Source organism: Ovis aries, chromosome 5, assembly GCF_016772045.2.
Source record: "Ovis aries strain OAR_USU_Benz2616 breed Rambouillet chromosome 5, ARS-UI_Ramb_v3.0, whole genome shotgun sequence".
NCBI classification, from domain to species: Eukaryota; Metazoa; Chordata; class Mammalia; order Artiodactyla; family Bovidae; genus Ovis; species Ovis aries.
The window spans coordinates 105,504,752-105,531,878 of record NC_056058.1 but is presented as its reverse complement, the minus strand read 5'-3'; the positions used below and the strand labels follow the sequence as shown (position 1 = coordinate 105,531,878).

Sequence of the window (27,127 nt, the reverse complement as noted above, 5' to 3'; positions counted from 1 at the left end):
AGCTTCTAAGCAGGGAGACTGAAAGGCTCTGTATTTACATAACGGTGAGGGCTCTACAACAATGGATATGCTAAAACCACTGTGTGTGTATGCTGAAACAGTGAGCTTCACATTGTGTGAAGTATATCACAATAGAATAAATTAATTGGCTTAAGTGTGCCATTTTGGCAGGGTTCTTAAGAAGTGTTAAAAAAATCGTTTACAGTAATTAAAATTTTTCCTTCTTCTACACTACCTTTACCAAACTAGAATACTCAAAAATGCTAAACTACGTCAGAAAAAAATTTTAATTAGAATTAAATAGCCTCTAAAGTTTATTAATCTTAGATTCTCATACTACCTGAAACCTTCACATTCACAATAAGACTTAAGAGCTCAGTTACCTGTGCAGTTGAGGGGAAAATCTTCAAGTGCACAGGCTATTTAACACCTTACAGAAATAGTTCTGTGCCTTCACCCGTAGTGTGCCACAGTCTCTTCAGTTCATAAGACTTCTGAGTAAACCGGGGAATGTCAAAGGGCCCTTAACTGATGGATATAATGACTGCCTTAATCATGAAGATAAATGCGAGATGAAGCGCAGATTCCCTAGAATTCTTGATTACAGAGGGAAATTTTCTTAAATGAAATGGGCATTTCATAGCTTCAAGGATGTTGATAAGTTTATTGAAATGTATATATGAATGAGGTACATGCTTTGTGGAAAAGGCACTTCATTTCAGATAAAAGCAGTTAGTAAACACCAAATTTTAACCTATATCAATCACTGCCAACTTAGTAATTTTACTTAAGAATAAGGTAAATACCACTTTTAAGTGGAAACAAAGCATGTAAATCTCTTAAGGCATTTAAAAAGCTATGATTTATATCAATTAATTATGAAGACTGTGTACACTATATCTGACATGCTTTTAGGAGTGCTAACCCCATACAAGTTCACCTTAATGAACAAACAGGATTTCTCCTTTGTTTCTAGACGTAAATCTATGTGTCTTAAAAGAAAAGAAAAACTTCTTTCATCCTGTTTAAAAAACACTTTAAATAATTCCTTGTAAGAACTGCTTCTTTTTCTTCTAATGTGCTGTGCTTAGTCGCTCAGTCATGCCCGACTCTCCGTGGCCCACAGACTGTAGCCCACTAGGCTCCTTTATCCATGGGATTCTCCAGGCACGAATCCTTGAGTGGGTTGCCATACCCTCTTCCAGAGGATCTTCCCAACCCACTGACTGAATGGAGGTCTCCTGCATTGCAAGTGGATTCTTTATCATCTGAGCCCTTTTCTTCTAATAAAAATTATCAAAAAAACTCTCCTCATAGAGTCTCTGAAACTTCTCATAAATTCTTAATCAAGTCTCCTATGCTCTACTTTGACTGTCAAATCATAATAAACCAAGTCTTACGAACTACTATTTTTCTGTAAAGTTGTAAATTTACGAAGATAAGAGTAGGAGATAAGACCTGAAAGAGACGTACTCTGCCATGTGGCTCTTGCACATAACGTTTCTTTTCATTCGCCACTCGTGCCACACGAGATGGTCTACGTTAGTTTCTCCTGTGGACGCTTCTGAACGCTGGAAGTGACAATGGCAGCACCAAAGGTTAAGAAAAGATAAACTGAAAATCTCTTTTACACAAAATATACTTTTCTTCCTTTTTTTAAATTAAAATACCTGATGCCTTGCCACAGTTGTGCATAAAAGATTGTTGCTTGAGTGGAATAAAAACAGGAATATGTCTAACATATTAAAAAGTGTGCATGCTCAGTCATTAGATCGTGTCCAACTCTTTGTGACCCCATGGACTTCAGCCCACCAGGCTCCTCTGTCTATGGGATTTCCCAGGCAGGAGTACTGGAGTGGGTTGTCATTTCCTCCTCCAGGGGACCTTCCCAACCCAGGGATCAAACCTGTGTCTCCTGGTTGGTAGGTGGATTCTTTACCACTGAGGCACCAGGAAAGCCACATATTGAAAAGGAACTATAGCAAATATATCCAAAATGTGAACGAACATTGAACTAATCTAAGGTTAAGAAGCACTATTTTTTTTAATGCATGAGTAGGTCACATTGTTTTAGTTAAACTTTTAAAGAACAAGAAATAATATTAAGAGATTATGTTGTAGAAACTTGGCAAGATGGGGGGAAAAGCATCTAATTAGTTTGTAGTGAATATTGTTTCAACCATCATTCAATAAAATACTATAAAGCTCTATACTGTGAGGCATGGCTAGAATAAAAAGCTTGATGACTTAGGTAATGAAGCAAAAAAAAACTTTATACTTTTATATATAAATAGAATAAGAATTTTTTTATCTTGCTTGGCTATAGCTGCTATTAGGAGTAGTGAATATTCTATACATTACCATGATGTGCCATGCCCAAATTTCAAATAGATTTTAATTTTCCAATTAAAACATTTATAAAATATGAACACATATAAACTGATACATTTTTAAAATACATATATAATAATCCCTATTATAAAAATGTTTCACTGTAAAAGAATTATATTTATAGTTTTCTTCAAATAATGCTACAAAATACATAAAATACTATAAATACTTATACGTAGTACAGAAAGTCTACAAATCAAATTCATTTCTTTCTTCCCTATTTCACTGTTACATGGGTCTCACTATACACATATCATTAATATACACACAGATTCACACGCACACCTAAGTTAAATTGTCCACCTATCTTTCCATTGATAAATACAAGCTTACATGACATTCACTGATATGTCAGAAAAAGCTAGGCAATGAGTATTTTCAGTAATGTATAGAGTTCATTGTACTTACTGAAGAGCCCAGTGCAGATTTTGGAGACCTAATGATTCCAGCAATTGAGTGACGAATAGACTCAAATCTGGACAGCCTCTCCTTCCTTTCCTGGAAAGATGCAGAAAGAAACCGTTAGCAGTAGTAAACTGTCTGGCATGTACGCAGCTAAGCTAGGCAATCAGGTGTTTATCTGCAGCTTAAGTCCATTCACTCCGTCTTGCAAGTAAATAAAGTGCAAGTTTGCTGACATTACAAGTGACAAGTAAGCAAATGCGCATGAACTCTGCAGCGTTTTATTTGCGTGTTTGCTCAATAAATATGATTTGGGAAAAAATAAGACATAGAAATTCAAGAGATAAGAGAAAACAAGAAATGCAAAGAAAACCCACAGAAACACAAGCATTAGCACATGGGGGGAAAACAGACACAAACTAGAAGGAATCAAACACAGAACATTTTTGACGGTTGTGAGGGATTTTCAAGGGAAAATCGGGAGTGGAGGGGGCAGGAGGAGAATTGTAGGGAATGTATCTCTAAACAGCGAATTTCACTCGAGCAGCGTGGAGGTTTCCCGGAGACTGACATGATGATGAGGACGATGGCAACGGAACAGGAGAAGGCAAACCATGCAGGCAGGGGCGGCAGCTCTGCTACTAAGGGAGCACATCCAGGCTACTATTTGCTACGGGATGCATTTCTGCGGGTCACATACCACAACGGAAGCAAACTCTTCCTTAAAATTTCAAATCCTTAGATCCGCTCTACAGACCCAGGTGATGGGAGAGGTAACAGAGGTTAGGAAAGAAGAGCAGGAGGGAAAACAACGCTGAGGCCTGGAGGTGAGAAGAAGGACAGCAGAGCGCGAGGGAGGGGAGTAAAAGCGCTAACGGCCCAGCAGCGACTACAGCTCGGCCGCTGCAGCGAAGAGCCGGCGGGCATCTCAGCGCCAAGCTCTGCACCTCCGTGTCTTCCGACAGCGGCGATGCTCCCTCCTGCGCGTCAGCGGGAGGTAACTAGAGCAGGCCACAGACAGCACCCTCTCACGGATAAACACTGCCTCCTGCCACAGCAGTAAACAGAGGACGTCGCGGCATCGCGCCGCCAGCCTCTGCGGCTGCCTCACGGGCCCACCCTGAGAGCACTCGGACGGCGAAGAACGGGGACGCTGGCCCTCGATACTGGATACTCGAGGCGCACGTCAAAGGGACGACTTGAGAGAGCCGGGCCCCTGCGCCTTCGCACGCGCAGAGAAGGGCTCCATTCACTACCACGAGACGGCCGCCTTCCTTCCGTCGGCAGTCGCCTGCCGAGGTTCCGACCACCTGGCTGGGAGCAGGGACTCCCATCCGTCCTGACCCCTCCCTCGCCTCTTCGGGGCAATCTCTCGAGACCGGTCTGAGGGGCGGTGTCCTGGGCTTCCGTCCTCAACAAGCCCATCAACAAAACAGAATTCCCGAGCTTTAGGTCCAGTGTTTTGTTTTGTTTTTCAATTGACACTTTGTCTCCAATACCTAGAGTGTAGTATATCTCTTTATATAGTAAATATTTTTCACCACATGCTACCTGGTAAACATCGTATTTCCTGGAGTTTAACCTTTGTCTCTCCACTTGCTTATCGCCAGGTTATTTGCTGTCATTCTGTGAGTTGTGGTACTGTTAGTTTTTATTATTCTACAAACATATACCTGCTAATACCTTAAAATAATCTTAGGAGATCAATTGGGTCAATGCTCTTAAAATATTAAAGGGAGTAGAATCCCAATGTAGGAGTACTATGAGAACAGAACAGAAAATTACATGGGAGGTTATGCAGAAAAGTTGAAAATTCAGTGGAGAGATTTAAGTATCAGGAAGTATTTTATTTGTACGTGTCTACAGCAATATTCGCTGTCATGGTAAAAATAACTCTCCTCAAGCTACATCTTGGGCATCAAACCCTACAAAGTAAAGAGAATAATTTCTCCCCAAGCCCCTTAATAATACTAAAGAGAAACATTTTCTTAAAAAGCTATTACTAACTAGGTAAGACTAGTAGATAGGTCTAGGTATGGAATAAAATAATCACTTCCCTTACATCAAGTTACAAAGTATAATACTGTCTGTATTCAAAGGAATATGATCAGTGAAAGAACCCTTTCATTTAAAAATACTCTTTAAATAACGTGATCTTAAAAAAATGTATTATTAGAAGGAATAAATAGACTTTAAGTTTTATATAGGAATAATCAAACACAAATAGAGTTTATAAAACATTTTAACCAGTGTCAGCTCACTTGGTGCCCAGATTTCCACAAATAAAACGTGAAATTCTTTTACCAAAAGAATTTCTGGTCAGTGCAGCATTACATATCAAGTTTAAATAATCCACCTAACAATGTATTAAATTATGCTGATTATTGTGTCAATGAATTAAATGGCAACTTTAACAATTAAAATTAAAAAGCTTCTCTTCAGTTACCACGGACAAAGTGTCTAATTTTGCCTGTAGGCCGGCCAAGGCGGTGATGATTTAACAAGGTAAAGAGATTTCTCCAGATAAATAGGGATCAGTTCTGGCTAAAAGTCCCTCAGGGTGGAGACAGCTGTGGGCCAGTGAAGGAGGGAAGGGAGAGGCAATGTGATGAAGTAATATATGATGTTATGAAATAATATTATGATGAGTGGCCTATAAAAATTCCATAGTACAGCCATAAAGCTATCTTGAAAGAACAGATGCAGGATCAGTTTCACATCTCATTTAAGAACAGCTTTTCATGCCATTAAAATTAAAGCAGAGCTTCTCAATAGCTCTCTCAACCTATATACATATATATATATAATAACTAAGAGACTTCCATAATAATTAAAAGCCTGTCTATGATAAATCTTTCAAAATATTTTGAAAGAAATAATATCTTAATTACAGTTCAAGTAAAACCAAACCTATCCAGTTTCCAAATCACTCTTCACTGAAACTCTCAAATTATAGTAAAATAGGTTCTCAAGTTACCTTTATCTCCTGTCCAAAAGCAAAGATATAAAAGGTAAGTACTAAGGTTTTGCTAAAAATTAACAGCAGAAAAACATCTATCTCTGCTTTATTGACTATGCCAAAGCCTTTGACTGTGTGGATCACAATAAACTGTGGAAAGTTCTGAAAGAGATGGGAATACCAGACCACCTGACCTGCCTCTTGAGAAACCTATATGCCGGTCAGGAAGCAATAGTTAGAACTGGACATGGAAAAACAGACTGGTTCCAAATAGGAAAAGGAGTACATCAAGGCTATATATTGTCACCCTGCTTATTTAACTTATATGCAGAGTACATCATGAAAAATGGTGGATTGGAAGAAACACAAGCTGGAATCAAGATTGCCAGGAGAAATATCAATAACCTCAGATATGCAGATGACACCACCCTTATGGCAGAAAGTGAAGAGGATCTAAAAAACCTCTTGATGAAAGAGAAAGAGGAGAGTGAAAACGTTGGCTTAAAGCTCAACATTCAGAAAACGAAGATCATGGCATCCGGTCCCTTCACTTCATGGGAAATAGACGGGGAAACAGTGGAAACAGTGTCAGACTTTATTTTTTTGGGCTTCAAAATCACTGCAGATGGTGATTGCAGCCATGAAATTAAAAGACGCTTACTCCTTGGAAGAAAAGTTATGACCAACATAGATAGCATATTGAAGAGCAGAGACATTACTTTGCCAACAAAGGTCCATCTAGTCAAGGCTATGGTTTTTCCAGTCGTCATGTATGGATGCGAGAATTGGACTGTGAAGAAAGCTGAGCGCCAAAGAATTGATGCTTTTGAACTGTGGTGTTGGAGAAGACTCTTAAGAGTCCCTTGGACTGCAAGGAGATCCAACCAGTCCATCCTAAAGGAGATCAGCCCTGGGTGTTCTTTGGAAGGAATGATGCTAAAGCTGAAACTCCAGTACTTTGCCCACCTCATGAGAAGAGTTGACTCATTGGAAAAGACTCTGATGCTGGGAGGGATTGGGGGCAGGAGGAGAAGGGGACGACAGAGGATGAGATGGCTGGATGGCATCACTGACTCGATGGATGGGAGCTTGAGTGAACTCCGGGAGCTGGTGATGGACAGGGAGGCCTGGGGTGCTGAGGTTCATGGGGTCACAAAGAGTCAGACACGACTGAGAGACTGAACTGAACTGAACTGAGCTGAACAGCTCTTCCAAGTGACAGTCTATATACATGCAGAAGTAAATTACAAATTAACGACCTGAATGAAAAAGCACATAACCAGTCTCAAAGCAAGGCTCTTAAAAGAGGCACTAAGGAAGAAAGAATAAGATTCTTGATGTCAGAAGAAAAAAGAGTGTAAATCTGGGCAAACCACTGAACTACTCCGGCTCTTAGGTTTCCATATCAGCAAATAGAAGAACCCTGAGCTAGACAAAAGTTTTCATCTCGAAACTTCTGTGACCATTGCTCAACTGCCCAGTCATCTATACTGCTCTGATCACTAAGGACGCTCTCAGAGAAGAGTTCCACTGTATCAGGCTGGCAGCCAGAGTCACTCCCCCTGGGGGACTCAGGCACACCCTGCCTGCCAGTGCCCTCAGAGCTTGTCCCTAGAGGGGAAGGGGGAAGGAACTATGGAGAGAAGTGACACCAGCACACTCTTCGGTTAATAATAGCGCAGTCGTTGAAGCAGTAGCCATGTATTATTTCTCCTAGACTTCTGTAAATAAACTCAATCAAATACCATTCTTAGAAGGAACAATGAAAGTGATTATTTGTCCCTGCAGGAACAGTTAGATGTTTATTCAAATCAGCAGGCAGTAAGATTCAAGAAAAAGATAATATTCACAATATTCACTCTCAACCTCCAGGCTGTGTGCCAGATATCTTTGGGACTTCTTATGCAAAGCAGCCATGAAATTTGGAGTGATTTTGTGAGGAATAGCTGCAGGGAAATTACAATGCTAGAGAAGATTGTCTCTCAAAAAAAAAAAAAAATTCTAAACTGTTGATAACTCCATAATATAAATGAAACACTGCAAATACCAATAAGTCCTTCATAAAAGGAATGGATTTATAAATAAACAAATACCTTAGTCTTCTGCAGATGCTGATCTGCTGGAGAGAATGAAGGACACACAGTTTCTACTCCCATTACAGTACAGAATTTAAGCATCAAAACACTTTCTAAATGATTTATTCTAGCAATTGGGTTCTTACTGAAGAAAAATTATTTTAGAAGTATTTACTGCCTGGGAAACTCGTTCGTCATACTGTTTTTTTGGATGCTTGCACATTAAGAATATTTATTAAAGGAAAGACAATAACAGTGAAATTTGCTCAGTTGTGTCCCACTCTTTGCAACCCCATGGACTATACAGTCCATGGAATTCTCCAGGCCAGGTTACTGGAGTGGGTAGCCTTTCCCTTCTCCAGGGGATCCTCCCAACCCAGGGATCCAACTTAGGTCTCCTGCATTGCAGGTGGATTCTTTACCAGCTGAGCCACAGTTCAGTTCAGTTCAGTTCAGTCACTCAGTTGTGTCCGACTCCTTGAGACCCCATGAATCGCAGCACGCCAGGCCTCCCTGTCCATCACCATCTTCTGGAGTTCACTCAGACTCACGTCCATCGAGTCGGTGGTGCCATCCAGCCATCTCATCCTCTGTTGTCCCCTTCTCCTCCTGCCCCCAATCCCTCCCAGCATCAGCATCTTTTCCAATGAGTCAACTCTTCTCATGAGGTGGCCAAAGTACTGGAGTTTCAGCTTTAGCATCATTCCTTCCAATGAACACCCAGGGCTGATCTCCTTTAGGATGAACTGGTTGGCTCTCCTCGCAGTCCAAGGGACTCTCAAAAGTCTTCTCCAACACCACAGTTCAAAAGCATCAATTCTTCGGCACTTAGCTTTCTTCACAGTCCAACTCTCGCATCCATACATGACCACTGGAAAACCATAGCCTTGACTAGATGGACCTTTCTTGGCCAAGTAATGTCTCTGCTCTTCAATATGCTATCTAGGTTGCTCATAACTTTCCTTCCAAGGAGTAAGCGTCTTTTAATTTCATGGCTGCAACCACCATCTGCAGTGATTTTGAAGCCCCAAAAAATAAAGTCTGACACTGTTGCCACTGTTTCTCCATCTATTTCCCATGAAGTGATGGGACCAGATGCCATGATCTTCGTTTTCTGAATGTTGAGCTTTAAGCCAACGTTTTCACTCTCCTCTTTCTCTTTCATCAAGAGGCTTTTTAGTTCCTCTTCACTTTCTGCCATAAGGGTGGTGTCATCTGCATATCTGAGGTTATTGATATTTCTCCCGGCAATCTACAAGGGAAGCCCCCCCAAAAAGAAAGACAACCCCCTTGCTAAGTCAAGCATTTTCACGTTTTGAAATAGGAAACTGAATGCACAAAAGGAATGCTTGAATGATTAAGATTTTGTCTTAAAATAACAATGCTGAAGAAATCTATGGTATAATAGAATGGGGTTCAATGAAAGCCAGGCTGTAATGCTCCCCATCATACTGCCTGCTTTCCTGACTCTGTATCCTTTAAATAAGGTGCCTTCTCCTCTAGGGAATCAAATCCTAAGTGTCAAGCTATAATCAGTTGGCTTACTGTTCAATATCTAAATATAATTTTTGTTCCATGGAGCTTTTCTCAAGTGTAGGAACAAATATGTATTAAAATTCTTTTTATAAAGTATCCAGAAGTGCAAGATGCACACCAACCCGTTTCCTTTGAGGACCTCACTGACTCAATGTGCATACTGATAGATTTTTCTCAGTAAGCAACGGTGCATTTCAGTAACGTAAAAAAGTACACTATTATGAATTAAGACATCTTAACTGAAATTCTGCTATTAAAATAATTAAGGGACAGAATAATAACACCATACATTTATCCCCTTTGCTTAAACTAACAAATTGTAAAACATATATGTTATAATGTAGAGAATATGTGGAGAATGAAAGTGTTATTCCATTAGAGGTCCCTATGTCTAGCAATCAAGGCACGTTACCAAGTTCAGCCTCACCCTCAGGAACTCCCAAGCTCATTATCATATTTAACACACTGCTCTGATCAGGCCAAAACCACCCCTTTGTCACTAGCTGTGTAAGTGGCACGTGCCTCTCCCAGCGGCTTTGTTCTCTCTCCTCCTCTTCCCTCTCTGTCTCCCGCTTCCCTCTTTTCCTCCCATCCGGCTCCCGGCTCACAGTGTTTAGCTACCATTATTCGGGTTTTACTAATAACTGACAAGGACATGTGGGCAGTTCCCATCTTTGGTCTGTTGTGAATAGTGCTGTAATGAACATTCATACATACATACTTGAGTATCTGGTTTCAACTCTTTCGGGGATTTATCTAGGAATGGAATTGCTGGGGATATGGCAGATTCAACCAGTCCATCCTAAAGGAGGTCAGTCCTGAATATTCATTGGAAGGACTGATGCTGAAGCTTGAACTCCAATACTTTGGCCACCTGATGTGAAGAACTGGCTCATTTGAAAAGACCCTGATGCTGGGGAAAGATTGAAGGCGGGAGGAGAAGGAGACCCCAGAGGATGAGATGGTTGGATGGCATCACCCACTCAATGGCATGAATTTGAGTAAACTCCGGGAGTTGGTGATGGACAGAGAGGTCTGGCGTGCTGCAGTCCCTGGGGTCGCAAAGAGTCAGACATGACTGAGCGACTGAACTGATTGAACTGATGGCAATTCTATATTTAACTTTCAGAGGAACTGCCAAACTGGTTGACCCATTTTACATTCCCACCAACAATGTATGAGATGTCTAAATTTTTCACATCCTCGCCAACACTTGTTATTCCTGTTTCTCTGCTTATAAACATCCCAGTGGTTGTGGAGTGCTGCTTGCCTTCATTTTTTAAGGGCACTTTCACTGAAGACAGAAGTCAGAGTTGAGGTTTTTTCTTCTCTTCCAGAGCTTTGCGTTCTGGTCCCTATTGTTCCTGGCATGAAGTCAGCAAGAATCCATGCATTATTCCCCTGTACATAATGCTTCTTTCTTTTTTCAGTTTGATTTTTGCTTTTATTTATTTTTTTAATATAAATTTATTTAATTGGAGGTTAATTACTTTACAATATTGTATTGGTTGTGTTGTAATCAACCAGGATATAAGTACATGTAAATTTTTCTTTTAACTATTCTTTTTGGGGTCTGTTAAATATCCTGGACTTCTGGATTGAAAGTGTTGGAAAACACAACCATGTCTGTTCAAATACGTTTCTACTCCCATCTCTCTTTCTTAAATTCTAATTATACACGTATGTTAGTACTTTTGATATTACCCCATGATCTCAAATACTCAGTTGTCTATTTTTATCTCTTTGCTTCATTCTAAATACTCTAAATCACCTGTCTTCACAGCTCACTGTAATTTTCCTGTGTCCAGTCTACTGACAAGTCCAGCTAATGAATTTCTCGGTTCTGATAAATTTTTCATTCTAGAATTTCCATGATCCACATTGCTGATCAGCTGCTCCATACACTGCTGCTGCTACTGCTGCTAAGTCGCTTCAGTCGTGTCCGACTCTGTGTGACACTTATATCTTTTCACACATATTGTATATCTTTTCTTAGACCCCTAAGCATTTTCATAAGCTATACTAAAGACACTAATAATACCAGGGCCATCTCTAAAGCTTCTTATTTTCTGAGCTGTAGGTCACGTTTCTTACTTTTTAGTGGCCATACAATGTTTAACAGATGGCTTCTATTACAAAAAAAAAAAGTAGAATCTGAATTCTACATGTTCACCTCAAGAAAGAGGCACACATGTTCCTTTTTCTTCTTTCAGGATGCTAGACCTAGGCTGTAGTCAATAAGCTGGGCTTCTCCTCTGCTACTGCTTTGGTTTGAATTAATCCATCACCAGCTTCAAACATTTGAGGCTAGGTAAGTTTTTCTTCTGGAGAAGGCAATGGCACCCCACTCCAGTACTCTTGCCTGGAAAATCCCATGGATGGAGGAGCCTGGGAGGCTGCAGTCCATGGGGTTATGAAAAGTCGGACATGACTGAGCGACTTCACTTTCACTTTTCACTTTCATGCATTGGAGAAGGAAATGGCAACCCACTCCAGCGTTCTTGCCTGGAGAATCCCAGGGACGTGGGAGCCTGGTGGGCTGCCGTCTATGCGGTCACACAAAGTCGGACACGACTGAAGCGACTTAGCAGGAGCAGCAGTAAGTTTTTCTTCAGCTGTGGATGGAATCTGAACTGTGGCCAGATTCCAGCAGGCTCTTTGGCGGGGGTAAGGGGGGCAGAAGGCGGGCTCTGGGGAGCTCTCTTTCCTCTCCAGGCTCACCCGCTACTTTATATGAGATAACTTTCTACCTTCTCTAGCCTTCAGAAGGCCACTGTTCCCAGCTCTGTGAAGACCCACAAGTCGCTGCAGAGAATCCATCTGAGAGAGGGCTCCAGTGTTCTTTTGTCAGTAAAAAACCCAGAGGGCTCAGTCCTCCTGCCCCTAACCTCAAACAGCCACCCCGCCCCCCTCGGACAATACGGCAACACTTTTTACACTTGAGGAGGATGTCACTCGGAATATCTTTCTCAAGCGTCCATCTCTGATTCCCTGCTGAACTCAGCGAAGACGTGAGCAGACCAGAAGCGGCTTCACTCTGCGGGACGGGCTCCCCCAGATTCTACTCTGTCCCGCCAGCCTACACACTGCTATCACCAGTTTGGTTAAAGCTTGTTCAGTTGATTTCTCCTTATTCCTTTCAGTGGAACTTTCTTCTTATCACACAGCTCCACCGAGGATGGAGGAAATCATAGGTCTTTTTTTTCCCCCTAAGAAAGCTTGTCACTTTCTGGATTTTGGTTCATTAGGTTTCTTTTTGTCCTCAGATCTCTGATGAGTCTTTATTCTTTTGTGCCGTGTTCTCTGATAAGTAACCTACTAGTCATCATTTTATTTATCCTTATTCACAAACCAAGAAAATAAAAAGACATACTTTAAGGGTCTTCAGTATGACAAAGAAGTCGTTAATTTATCAGAAGTTACAGACTTGAATTTAACTACTATTTTCTACAGCAGTCAACTATCACAAAAGGCCTTTAAAGACTACATTTCTCAGAAAATTATTTAAAGGGTTAATGTCCAGACTTCTCAAAAATTTTGATTGCTATTCTGTTTTGGTTTTCTTTTGTTGATTGCTTTTGGGAGGTAAGGGAGATGAAGTTTGCTGGTCTTGTATTTGCTGCAGGCCTCACAAGGATACTATAAAGACTACTGTGTAACATATTTCACTTTTGTAAAAGGTTTTAAGTTTCCAACTTTAGCTGAGAAGTTTCATGAATGGAAACATACTGTTTGATAGTCTCATACTGCACATGTATCAATAATCCTCTTATCTGTTCAGAGCTCCTTTTGTAACTAGAACTGAGAACATTTCAGGTTTCAAGGCCTCAGTCAAGACTTTATTAGAATGGAATCAGAAACAGCAGGATTCAAAAGAAAATCCTGACTTAAAAAAGAGAAAATCATAAATTTTAAAGAAAGGAATGTGGTATGTATAATGTTACACTTGCATTATCAGCAAATAAAATGCAACTGGGAAACCTGTTTTGGAAAGAAGCAAACTAGGTTCTAAGCGTCTGTCTCAGCCTCAGCTCTCCTGAGAGAAATACCACACTGCAGCCTTGTGGCACCACCGCCTGAGAGTGAAGTCGATGTGGTAACAGGCACAGCTGAGAAATGAGGGCAAATGCTTGACGACACGGTTTTGAATTTCTGGACATATCCAGAAATCTGGGGGGACAAATTCTCTTTTTTGCTTTAACCAATCTGCCATTGTTGACTGCTATTATGGAATGAATACAGTAGGCTTTCTTAGAATATCCATGAGTAATTAAAGATTACTAATAATTACAACTATCACAACTGTCGCTAACAAAATCATGCACTAACATTTTTAACGTTTTGCACATGTTAACTTCTAACGGGAAAATGAACATTTTCATATTGAAATGCATTAACATAAATGTAAAAATTCTTTGCAAAATAAACATTTACTATGTTGTGGTGATCCTTCTTACTGATTCCCATTAGCTGAACAGTTTCAGCACGTGGCACACAAAACAACTGCCCAATGTGTTGGTGAAAACCCCAGTGTAGACAGTTATGAATAGATATTATACTGCAAAAGGTTTAGTAACTGCACAGATTTTAGAACTGCTCAGTTAAACAAATTTATGCAGATTTCTTAAATGCAACATGTCTCAGAGCCTCAGAAATGTACTTTTTTTGGAGGAAATATTATTCTACAAAATTCACCTCAAGAAGTGATGTCATTAGGATTTCATTAAGGGCAGTAGGAGAGAAAACATTCTCTTCCACTTTACATCAGTCACGGCTTTTCCTGGACATTATCTCACATATAACAGGTCCAAATTAACAAATTCCAGTTTGTCTCCTTCTGGCCACAAGCACCTACCCCATTGGTGTGCTTTTAACTAGTTCCACTAAAACCATGTTTCAACTTCACTGAAGCCCCAAGGCTTTGAGTCTCCTAGTTCCTTCCACCCCATCGCCTTCTCTCTTGTTCCCTTCCTCACTGAGACGGCCATGACGCCTCCCTCCACTGACACTCGCCATATTCTCAGTTCCCTTGCTCTCCGGGCTCTTAGCTGTCCCCACACAACAAACCCCAACCATGGGCAGATCCAACTTTCTGCTCTCTCTGAGCTAACATCTGGCAACCGACCACTGCTGAGAGGGTCACATGATGATTGCTTCAGATGGGCCCTAAATATCCGACATACGATGGCGTTTCACAGGTCAACTCACTTCTTAACACTCCCGCTTCCACTGTCAACCCTTTCCTACTTTCCGTGTCGAAACCACCCTGATCTACGCTCCCCTGCCTCTAGAAAGGAACTACAAGGCAGAAACCCCCCTGAGTGTCCCTTTTCACGCCCACACACGTATCCCTTCCCCTCCCATTCTAATCCCGTCCCCATGTGGACACATGGAGCTGTCTCTCTCCCACCAAGGACGACCACTCTACTTGTGCTTCCTGCCTTTCTGCCCTCCCAAGGACTTGACGCCTTTAAAAACCTAACAGGCCTCTCTGTGCTGTACTGCCCCATTGACTTTCATATTTAAGTTGCTCTCACAGGGAAACAAGAAGAGTCAGGAGGAGAGAAAGGAGGAAGAAGAGAGCACTGAGGAGAGGAGAGGATGAGCCTTTCCCGTAACCACACACTTTGCTCCATTCATTGCGTGCTCTTCACAAAAGAAAGAAACTCCCTGAAAGAGTTGTCTACATCAGCTAGGAATACCGGGACCAAGTCTCTGTTTCTAAGTGACACGTACTACTCTGTTCAAATCAATAAAGCACTCATCGTATTTACTGGTATTCTCAGAAATTCATTCACTGTTTCACCACCAGGCACCAGGCAGAGCAGAATCAAAGAAAAGAGACACCAAACTACTAGCCTAGAATACTCAACGTGCAGCTCCAAATATCATGCTTGTAAATCAGGAAGAACTCTGATTAGGTATCACCATACAAGCCACAATTTCTCATCTGAAAAATAAGAGTGGGTATTCATCACCTAACCATACCAATGGTCTCACAAAGTTATCAAAACATAATGGTATATATGAACACAATGTATATAATGCTACAATAATTCTGAATAATTAAAATTATATTTTTATTAAGCAAAATTATTACATTGGAGAAAAAGTTTAGAGATATGAGAATCTGACCATCCCGTAAATCCCCTTATTCCTACTGAGTTGTCCACGGATTTTATAATTAGCATTGTCTATCTCTGTCTTTATAAAGGATACCTTAATTTATATCTATTGGAAATGCTCATAGACAAGACTATGACAAACTATAGTCCAGAAATACTAGCAGCTTGAGGAAAAAAATGCTATTAGCACTGAATACGAGTTGACTAAGCCCTCAAAAAAAAAAAAGCCTCTCCAGGAAGGTTTCCTGTAGTTACCTCATTCAGAGCAAAACTTCATGAAGATTCTAATAACAGTACCTGAAAAGTTATGAATGGTGTTTAAATTTTTATTCCTGATGAAGTTTTCACCCCACAACATTCTTTTGGCTCTGATTATATTCTATCTATCTCAATATACAACTAGAGGCAAAAAGTGATTGGTCCAATTGGAAGAGGCAGCCCTAAACGTTGAGAGGCTGTACTTGTTTAAAATAATGGCCGAAGTGAGTGCCACCTGTCTTGAGTAAACTCCCCCAGGTCTGCATGACCTGCATATCTTAGAAAGCATGGCGTGTAAGGGCACTGATTGCTCTACACTATCTCCATTTCTTAGCCAAACTGGCATCCCTATTTCAAGATATGTATTCAAAATATTTTCTCCTTGCCAAGTATTAGCTTCCTACCTTATTAGCAGCTTCAATGTGTTTTATCTGAGATTCAAAATAGTTTATAGAGAAGAACATTTTCCTATGAAAGGGGAGGAAAGCTGATACAAATGTATATAAAGTCTGGTAGTACTTAGATAAATTCACCACTTCTCAGGATGGGTAAGAAAAAGAGGAAATGGTTTACAGTGTATCCAGGTCTGATTTAACATGAATAGGTATGTTCAAAGGCATATAGCAAGCTCAGCAGAAATATATATATGTATATATATGTGGTGTGTGGGTGTACACTCAAGAAAACAAGAATAATACTGTATAGGTGTGTTTGAATCTAATCATATTTTCATGGCCTTGGACACATCAAAAATTTTTCCAGAGCCTCAAAATGCCATTTGGCCATATTCAAATAAGCTTCTCAGAAGACAAAATTTATCCCTCAGAAAGCATTTTAAACCCGCTTAGTTCATGATAAGCTCACAATTCACATTTAAAATTCAAAGAGCATAAAGAACTTTATCTCTGACAGATATGAAACTGAAAAAGACAGGTATTGCTTTTTCTAATCTTCAATATAAGACTAAAATATCAATGATTTCCTTGGCATAGAAGTAACTGAAACTGCACAATTAATTTGCTTTATTTCCAATTCAGAATACTTTTGCATAGCTATACTTTGTCTCAATCAAAAACCCAATTTTTATCAGTGCTACTCAATATCTATAGAACTGACTGACAGAAACATAATATTTTCATTTGAAATAATACCAAGAGAAATAACTCAATAAAGGATGAATCTTAATTAAACAATAATCCTCTTTATCAAAGGATAAAGAAAAAAGATTATGTCATTAAAAAGTTTTTTTTTAATTCTAAAATGGAGTTTGGGATTTTCCTCTCATTAAAAAATAAAATACAAGCAATGAAGTAACCCACCAGAAGCAATATGAAAGCATTATGAAAAGCACCCTAGCCTACGCTCTTTTTGCTTCATGTGATAAGACAGATGAGTCAATGGAGGAAATTATACAAGGACAGCAGATAGTCAGGAAGTACTCTATCAGTGGATGAAAGACCAATAACACCCACGTGCTATTGTAACAGACACACACAGACACTTTAACATTATTGGTTAAAGACCAATAACACCCAGTGATGATCAACCTCAACACTGGGATAGCAGTACAACAGAAACACTCTCTCATTCTCCACGGATCACCACGCTGCGTTTTCCTCCCCTCCGAAACTTAGCCACCTGAGAGCGTGGCTAGAAAAGGGAAAAAAATCAACCACACGCCCATGTCCCCCTGTCCCTTGCTGTCCACTTGCCCACAGGTCACTGACCTTTGACTCACCCCCGACAACTCGCCCCCAGGACTCGCCCCCAGGACTCGCCCCCAGCACTGCGGGCACCTCGACGCTCCCTTCTGACGGCGCACCTCTCCCTGCCTTCAGGAACACCGCCGCCTCTTGGTTTTCTCCGTCTGTCAGCTTGATGCACCTCATTCGTGTGTGTGTGTGTGTGTGTGTGTCTGTGTGTGTCTGTGTGTGCGCTCAGTCACGTCTGACTTCCTGAGACCCACGGACTGTAGCCTGCCAGGTTATTCTGTCTGGTTGATCCACCTCATTCCCGTGTGTGTCTGTGTGTGTATGTCTGTGTGTGTGTGTGTGTGTGTGTGTGTGCGCATGCGCGCGCGTGCGCTCAGTCACGTCTGACTCCCTGAGACCCACGGACTGTAGCCTGCCAGGTTACTCTGTCTGGTTGATCCACCTCATTCCCGGGTGTGTGTCTGTGTGTGTCTGTGTGTATGTGTGTCTGCGTGTATCTGTGTGTGTGCTCAGTCACATCTGATTCCCTGAGATCCACAGACTGTAGCCTGCCAGGTTATTCTGTCTGTCTGGTTGATCCACCTCATTCCTGTGTGTGTCTGTATCTGTGTGTGTGTCTGTGTGTGTGTGTCTGTGTGTGTGCTCAGTCACATCTGACTCCCTGAGACCCATGGATTGTAGCCTGCCAGGTTACTCTGTCTGGTTAATCCACCTCATTCCCAGGTGTGTGTCTGTGTCTGTCTGTGTGTGTGTGTGTCTGTGTGTGTGTGTCTGTGTGTGCTCAGTCACATCTGACTTCCTGAGACCCATGGATTGTAGCCTGTCAGGTTACTCTGTCTGGTTAATCCACCTCATTCCCGGGTGTGTGTCTGTATCTGTGTGTGTGTCTGTGTGTGTGTGTGTCTGTGTGTGCTCAGTCACATCTGACTCCCTGAGACCCATGGACTGTAGCCTGCCAGGTTACTCTGTCTGGTTGATCCACCTCATTCCCGTGTGTGTGTCTGTGTGTCTGTGTGTGTGCTCAGTCACGTCTGACTCCTTGTGACCCCATGGACGGGAGCCTGCCAGGCTCCTCGGTTCATGCAGTTTCCCAGGCATGTACACTGGAGTGGCTTGCCGTCCCCTACACGGGGGATCTTCCCAGCCCTCCCCAATGTGTCTCCTGCACGGCAGGCAGGTTCCTCCCCAGTGCGCCACCCGGAAAGCCTGTATTACCATCCCTTGTCTCCGCCAGGCCCTCAACACCAGTCACCCAACATTCCCCTCTGTGGCCCTCTTCTCCTGTCCCACAATCACACAGTTATCTCCATCACTTACTTATAAACTGCACACTGAGGATTCCCAAAAGCCACATTTGCAGGCTGACCTCCAACTAGCACTCGGCATCCTTCACCCAGTTCAATCTGTGGTACTTCTGTTCCGACGACCCTCATCTTTTGCAGCGAGCACCACCAATGATGGAACTCCCAAGGCAGAACTCTGGAGGGCAATCTTGGTACTCCTCCCTCATATCCATCTCCAATCAGTTACCAAATTCTGAAGTTTGTATCTATAAAATACCTCCAAAACTGGCCCCAGGGACTCCCTGGCAGTCCAGGGGTTACAATTCCACGCCTCCACTGCAGGGGACACAGGTTCAGCCCCCTGGTGGAGGAACTAAGATCCTGCACACGGCGCAGCACAGATGAAAAAAAAAGACAGATTTAAACATCGGCCCCTTTCTTTTGGTACTCCCCGATTCGATTTAGTTCAGCACCAGCCTTCCTGGACTGGATAGTTCTTTGCTCCTGTTCATTACAAAACCCCCAGAGTCCTCTTTGTGAGAAGGTAAGCCAGACCGATTCACCCTGCAGCCTGCTGTCTTGAATGGCCCCCAGTTCACACACAAAGGTTTTTCCATAGTATAAGCTCCGACATACTTATCCAATCTCATTTCTCTCCACTTAACTTTTCATACCCATAATGTGGTCATACATAAATGCTGAAGATTTAGAATGCACCATATTTTCTCTTACCTGAGTAATACATGATGCTTCTCCCTTTTCCTGAAAAACTATTCCAATTTTGTGTCTTCTGGCCTGTCCATCCCCTGCGTCTTCTCCAGACACAAGCAGGCCTTCACCTGGAGGACTGGCGCTCTAAACCCAGGGCACTGCCTTATGTTCTCTGATGGGACCCAGGCTTAACCCTCATTGAACTCACCGTACTCTTGTCATGATGATCTGCTAACCTGTCTTTCGCTCAGCTCTCAGCTCCTTGCAGACAAGGACTTAATCTCACTCAGCTTTGTATTCAAAGGTGAGACAGTGTGGTTGGCATATGAACTTCCCAGAACGGCCTCAACAGTAGCTCCATCACACGTGCCCTTCTTACCATAGACTCTGACTCCACTTTCTAGGGAAGTGGAGCATATGTTCTCTCCTCGAGATTCTGGGTGAGTACCTGACTATGGTGAAGGGACACTACTCGACGTCTGAGCCCGGGTCCCACAACCAGCTTCCTGCTGGTTTTCTCGGAACACATACTCTGGAACCTAGCCACTTCAAGCTGTAACAAACATCAAGCAACCCACAGACAGACCCACAAGGAGATAACAGAGCTCAGCTGAGCCTGGAGCCAGCACACCCAAACTGCAAATCATGGGCGTGAACCACTTAGGAGGTGGAGCTGAAGGCGTCTAGTCCAAGGGTCCCAGTTACGGCACATGAAAGAGAGATAAGCCTTCTGCACTGAATTCTTCCCAAACAGAGATTCATGAACATAAAATGACTGGGTGTTTCAAGCCTTTAAGCTTTGCAGTGATCTGTTGCATAGGAATAGAAAATCAGAACAGTGCCTGCCAGAGTACACACACACAAACACACACACGAGTTTACACGTGCACAACACATACTCACAAACATACATAAAATCTGGTGAATCAGTAAATATATTCTCTATCAATTTTACTATGTAAGTTAGATGCGGCGGATAGAGGAGAGAATTTCCAAGTATTTTAATTGGATAATTAAACTATCTCAGCTTTTTTTACCATTAAAAAACTGAAAATCAAACACAAGAAATATATATGCCCTTGTAATCATCACCCAAGTCAGGAAATGGCGCCCTGCTAGATACTGCAGAAGGCTTGCAGGCGACACGCCCAGGCACAACCACCTGAGTCCCCTGAGGCTGCCACTATCGCGCTGTCCACAATACTCACTCACGCGCATCATTTGCAGTCTCTGGTGTGCATCCCTAGACAGGACAGTCTTCGTTTGGGGCATTTTAAAAATTTTATTTAAGGTATCTTTGAGCACCTTTTAATCAATAAGTTTCCTCTCTCTCCCTATATTTTACTTACAATTTAGCTGTTTAAAGACCCAGCCATAGGATTCAGGGTTCCACAGCGTGGGATTGCATGATTCCACACTCCAGGGGCAGTCCGGCATGTCCTCTGTCCTCTTTTCTACAAATTATCAGCTGGGATCAGAGGCTAAATCAGACTTGGGTTCAACATCTTCAGTGAGAGCATGGTGGCATGTACCAGGAAATAATGTCTGGTTCTCTCTTGTTGTGATGTCAGCACGGACTGATGCTCAGCGTTTACCTTTACCAGTTCACAGGGTATTGTAAATGGTGGTGTTCAAATCCTATCATTCATTTCCCATTTGTTAGTTGGAATACTTCTGTAAGAAGATGCATCCCTTCATCAAATATTTGGTTAACCATTATTATGTGGCAACAGTTCATACTTACTCCTTGGAAGGAAAGTTATGACCAACCTAGACAGCATAATAAAAAGCAGAGACATGCTTTGTCAACAAAGGTCCGTCTAGTCAAGGCTATGGTTTTCCAGTGGTCATGTATGGATGCAAGAGTTGGACTACTAAGAAACCTGAGCACCGAAGAATTGATGCTTTTGAACTGTGGTGTTGCAGAAGACTCTTGAGAGTCCCTTGGACTGCGAGGAGATCCAATCAGTCCATCCTAAAGGAAATCAGTCCTGAGCATTCATTAGAAGGACTGATGTTGAAGCTGAAACTCCAATATTTTGGCCACCTGATGCGAAGAACTGATTCACTGGAAAAGACCCTGATGCTGGGAAAGATTGAAGGCAGGAGGAGGAGGGGACGACAGAGGATGAGATGGTTGGATGGCACCACCGATTCAATGGACATGAGTTTGAGTAAATTCTGGGAGATGGTGATGGACAGGGAGGCCTGGCATGCTGCGATTCATGGGGTCGCAAAGAGTTGAACATGACTGAGCGACTGAACCGAACTGAACTGAACTGAATAACTGTATTATTATAAAGATAAACTATAATGATTATTTTGCAAAGGTTAACATGAGAAATTGTCTCTAAAATCTTTCATTGAAATATGTTTTCTAATGGTCTTCTGAGATAGAAAGTTCCAAAGCTATTACATAAAGTAATAATCTCTGTACCAGAACAAGGTGTTGTAACTTCGTCCCTACAATTTAATGCACACAGATATTTGTTCTACCATTTACTTATGTTTACTCGTAAAAATTATTCTTCAGAAGTCCATTCATTTGAATTACAAAAATACCATAATCTGAAAAAGATTTTAAAGAAAAATCAAAATACATAAATTTGAGACTGGCTGGCACATTATACAGATTTCTCATTATTTTAAAGCTTTTACACAAGAGTGAACAAGTAGAAAGTAATAAAAACTACATCAGCCAATGAACACAATTCAACCAGCAAAGTACTCAAGCACACTGAATCATCTCACGGGAACAGATTCTTGAACAACTAAATTTAAATAAAACTGTCTTTTCAAAGATTCAAATCTGCTCTAAATAACTTTGATTATAGAGTTTATCCTGAAATTCTTATAACTTTAACAAAAAGCAATACTACTCAGATAATATTAGATGTAAAAAATCAACAAGAACTCATGATTTTGAAATGTATGACGAAGAGAGATTAGTGAAACAAAATAGGTTACACAGATGTAACTCTAATCATTGGGCCTAATACTAACCAGAATACTTAAGAGTGTAAAGACAATTCTTTCTTAACCAGTTTTGCTTTTATATAAATAATGTTTATATAAATGCTTATATAAACCATTGTTTTATATAAACAATGCTTATATAATCCATGTACAAGTACATGGATTAAATCTCATGTGGCTATCTGGATGACAACTATTACAATTTCATACTTCTTCCTTCAACAGGCAGGTACCAGCTCATTAGGAATCATCTGATAGATACACACAAGAATGTAATTTCAACAGAATTGCAATATGTAGTTCTCTTAAGTAAGACATTTGGTGTAGATTTAAATGAGAAATCTGTATGGGATACCTATTCTTGATGAGCTAACTGGACTATTCAAGGACATTTATTACATTTAAGCAAACAGAAGTTTCACTTGAGATTTAAACAATATTTTCACTTTCTTCATACTAAGCATAAACTAGGTATACTAGTGAAGAATGTGAATCACTTGAGTGAGTTGCCATTCCCTTCTCCAGAGGATCTTCCTGATGCAGGGATTGAACCCAGGTCTCCTATGTTGCAGGCAGATTATTTTCCATCTGAGCCATCACAGAAGCCCTCTGTGCTAGGGGAAGTGCCTCTCAAATATAAATAAGTAAATACAAGTCATCAAAATAACAAGGGATATTCTACTACATGCAATTACCTCAAGTATAAAAATATTGACTATAATTTTAGACACTGCATTATGAAGCGGACATAATATTCTATAATTTACAAACTATTATTAATATGCCTATGAATATATTTTTACATACAATTCCCAATTATATAATTTCCTAAATATTTAACTGGGGCTTCCCAGGTGCCTGCTCATCCAAGAGACCTAAGAGATGTGGGTTCAATCACTGGGTTGGCAAGATCCCCTGGAGGAGCACCTGGAAATCAATCCACTTCAGTATTCTCGCCTGGAGAACCCCCATGGACAGAGGGGCCTGGCAGGCAACAGTCCATAGAGTTGCGCAGAGACATGACTGAGGCAACTTAGCACGCAAATATTCACTACCATTCCCCAACTACTAACAAATATTTATTATGGCATATAATATTAAAAATAAATGTCAAAAATCTAAAACTTTACTTAGAACTTGCCTTTTTGAAAAAGAAACCCAAAATTGAAATTCTTAACGTTTTTGCCATAAAAGCAATAAAAAGGTAAAACTAATAATTATCAGAGATACTACATTGGCTGGCACATTTTTCTGTAAAGGGCTAGACAGGAGATATTTTAGGTTCCTGGCCCATATGCTATCAGTCATCACTACCCAAAAGGGCCAATGTTTGTAGCACTGTATTATGAAAGTAGCTACAGGCAATATGCCAAAGAAATTAGCAAGCCTGTGTTCCAATAAAACTTTATTTATAGACACTGATTCCTCAATTTCATATAAACTTTACATATCACGAAGTAGTCCATCTTTTTATATTTTTTCAATCATTTTGGGGGAGAAGAGGGAGAAGGTGAGAGGAATGGAGAGAGTGGCACGGAAGCATACACGCTAACATACGTAAACAGACAGCCAAGGCAGGTGTGCTGTGTGACCAGCGGACTCAAACTCAAACTCTGCAATAACCCAGAGGGGTGGGAACAGGCAGGGGGTGGGAGGGAGTCTCAGGAGGGAGGAGACATACGTACACGTACGGGTAATTCCTGCTGATGTATGACAGAAACCAAAACAATGCTGTAAACCAATCATCAATCAATGAAAAATAAAAATAAAAACAACGCTTAGCTACAGGCCATCCAAATAGAGACAGCAGGCCAGAGGCGACCCATGGGCCATAATGTGCGACTCCTCTTATGTCACTTAAATTACAGAAGCTACACAACCCAGGTGATAAAAGCAGGTTCCACAGTCAGACTAAATGGGGTTCACATGCGACCTCCCTACTTCCAATCCACATGACTTCAGACGAGTTGCCTAACTCTTCATCAATTTCCTTCTGTACTAGTTGACAAGAATAATAGTAATGCCTATCAGGAAAAATAACAGTTCATGTAACAGTCTTACTTTCACAGCATCATCTTTCAGGATTTGAAATACTTCAACTGCAATTCCATCAACTCCACTAGCTTTGTTCGTAGTGATGCTTCCTAAGGCCCACTTGACTTCACATTCCAGGATGTCTGGCTCTAGGTGAGTGATCACACCATCATGATTATCTTGGTCGTGAAGGTCTTTTTTGCACAGTTCTCCTGTGTATTCTTGCCACCTCTTCTTAATATCTTCTGCTTCTGTAAGTCTATACCATTTCTGTCCTTATCGAGCCCATCTTTACATGAAATGTTCCCTTGGTATCTCTAATTTTCTTGAAGAGATCTCTAGTCTTTCCCATGCTGTTGTTTTCCTCCGTTTCTTTGCATTGATTGCTGAGGAAGGCTTTCTTATCTCTCCTTGCTATTCTTTGGAACTCTGCATTCAGATGCTTATATCTTTCCTTTTCTCCTCTGCTTTTCGCTTCTCTTCTTTTCACAGCTATTTGTCAGGCCTCCTCAGACAGCCATTTTGCATTTCTTTTCCATGGGGATGGTCTTGATCCCTGTCTCCTGTACAATGTCACAAACCTCTGTCCATAGTTCATCAGGCACTCTGTCTATCAGATCCAGTCCCTTAAATCTATTTCTCACTTCCACTGTATAATCATAAGGGATTTGATTAACATCATACCTGAATGGTCTAGCGGTTTTCCCTACTTTCTTCAATTTCACTCTGAATTTGGTAATAAGGAGTTCATGATCTGAGCCACAGTCAGCTCCCAGTCTTGCTTTTGCTGACTGTAAACAACTTCTCCATCTTCGGTTGAAAAGAATATAACCATTCTGATTTCGGTGTTGACCATCTAGTGATGTCCATGTGTAGAATCTTCTCTTGTGTTGTGGGAAGAGGGTGTTTGCTATGACCAGTGTGTTCTCTTGGCAAAACTCTATTAACCTTTGCCCTGCTTCATTCCGTACTCCAAGGCCTGTTACTCCAGGAGTTTCTTGACTTCCTACTTTTGCATTCCAGTCCCTTATAATGAAAAGGACATATTTTGGGGGTGTTAGTTCTAAAAGGTCTTGTAGATCTTCATAGAACCATTCAACTTCAGCTCCTTCAGTATTACTGGTTGGGGTATAGGCTTGGATTACCATGATATTGAATAGTTTGCCTTAGAAAAGAACAGAGATGATGCGGTGAAAGTGCTGCTCTCAGTATGCCAGCAAGTTTGGAAAACTCAGCAGTGGCCACAGGACTAGAAAAGGTCAGTTTACATTCCCATCCCAAAGAAAGGCAATGCCAAAGAATGCTCAAACTACTGCACAATTGTACTCATCTCACACGCTAGTAAAGTAATGCTCAAAATTCTCCAAGCCAGGCTTCAGCAGTACGTGAACCACGAACTTCTAGATATTCAAGCTGGTTTTAGAAAAGGCAGAGGAACCAGAAATCAAATTGCCAACATCCGCTGGATCATGGAAAAGCAAGAGAGTTCCAGAAAACATCTATTTCTGCTTTATTGACTATGCCAAAGCCTTGACTGTGTGGATCACAATAAACTGTGGAAAATTCTGAAAGAGATGGGAATACTAGACCACCTGACCTGCCTCTTGAGAAACCTATATGCAGGTCAGGAAGCAATAGTTAGAACTGGACATGGAACAACAGACTGGTTCCAAATAGGACAAGGAGTCCGTCAAGCCTGTATATTGTCACCCTGCTTATTTAACTTATATGCAGAGTACATCATGAGAAATGCTGGTCTGGAAGAAACACAAGCTGGAATCAAGATTGCCAGGAGAAATATCAATAACCTCAGATATGCAGATGACACCACCCTTATGGGAGAAAGTGAAGAGGAACTAAAAAGCCTCTTGATGAAAGTGAAAGAGGAGAGTGAAAAAGTTGGCTTAAAGCTCAACATTCAGAAAATGAAGATCATGGCATCCGGTCCCATCACTTCATGGGAAATAGATGGGGAAACAGTGGAAACAGTGTCAGACTTTATTTTGGGGGGCTCCAAAATCACTGCAGATGGTGATTGCAGCCATGAAATTAAAAGACGCTTACTCCTTGGAAGGAAAGTTATGACCAACCTAGATAGTATATTCAAAAGCAGAGACATTACTTTGCCAACAATAGTCTGTCCAGTCAAGGCTATGGTTTTCCCAGTGGTCATGTATGGATGTGAGAGTTGGACTGTGAAGAAAGCTGAGTGCCGAAGAACTGATGCTTTTGAACTGTGGTGTTGGAGAAGACTCTTACGAGTCCTTTGGATTGCAAGGAGATCGAACCAGTCCATTCTAAAGGAGATCAGTCCTGGGTGTTCATTGGAAGCCTGATGCTAAAGCTGAAACTCCAATACTTTGGCCACCTCATGAGAAGAGTTGACTCATTAGGAAAGACCCTGATGCTGGGAGGGATTGAGGGCAGGAGGAGAAGGGACAACAGAGGATTAGATGGCTGGATGGCATCACTGACTCGATGGACATGAGTTTGATTGAACTCCAGGAGTTGCTGATGGACAGGGAGGCCTGGCGTGCTGCAATTCACGGGGTCGTAGAGCCGGACAGGACTGAGCAACTGAACTGAACTGAATTGAACAGCGTTAGTATAGGATTAAATGTGGCACAGAAGGGACTAAGCAAAGTTCCTAGCATCCAATAATGAG

At 41.4% G+C, this 27,127-nt stretch overlaps 1 protein-coding gene across 11 annotated transcripts in view; it reads right to left on the bottom strand.

The window, feature by feature from the left end:
- FER (FER tyrosine kinase) overlaps positions 1-27,127 on the bottom strand; it is a 456,675-nt gene that overhangs the window by 239,089 nt on the left and 190,459 nt on the right. For all 11 annotated transcript variants that reach the window (XM_042251005.2, XM_060416072.1, XM_060416073.1 and 8 more), the window contains one exon: positions 2,800-2,889. In XM_042251005.2, the coding sequence (XP_042106939.1) occupies positions 2,800-2,889 (90 nt within the window). The remainder of the gene's footprint in view (positions 1-2,799; positions 2,890-27,127) is intronic.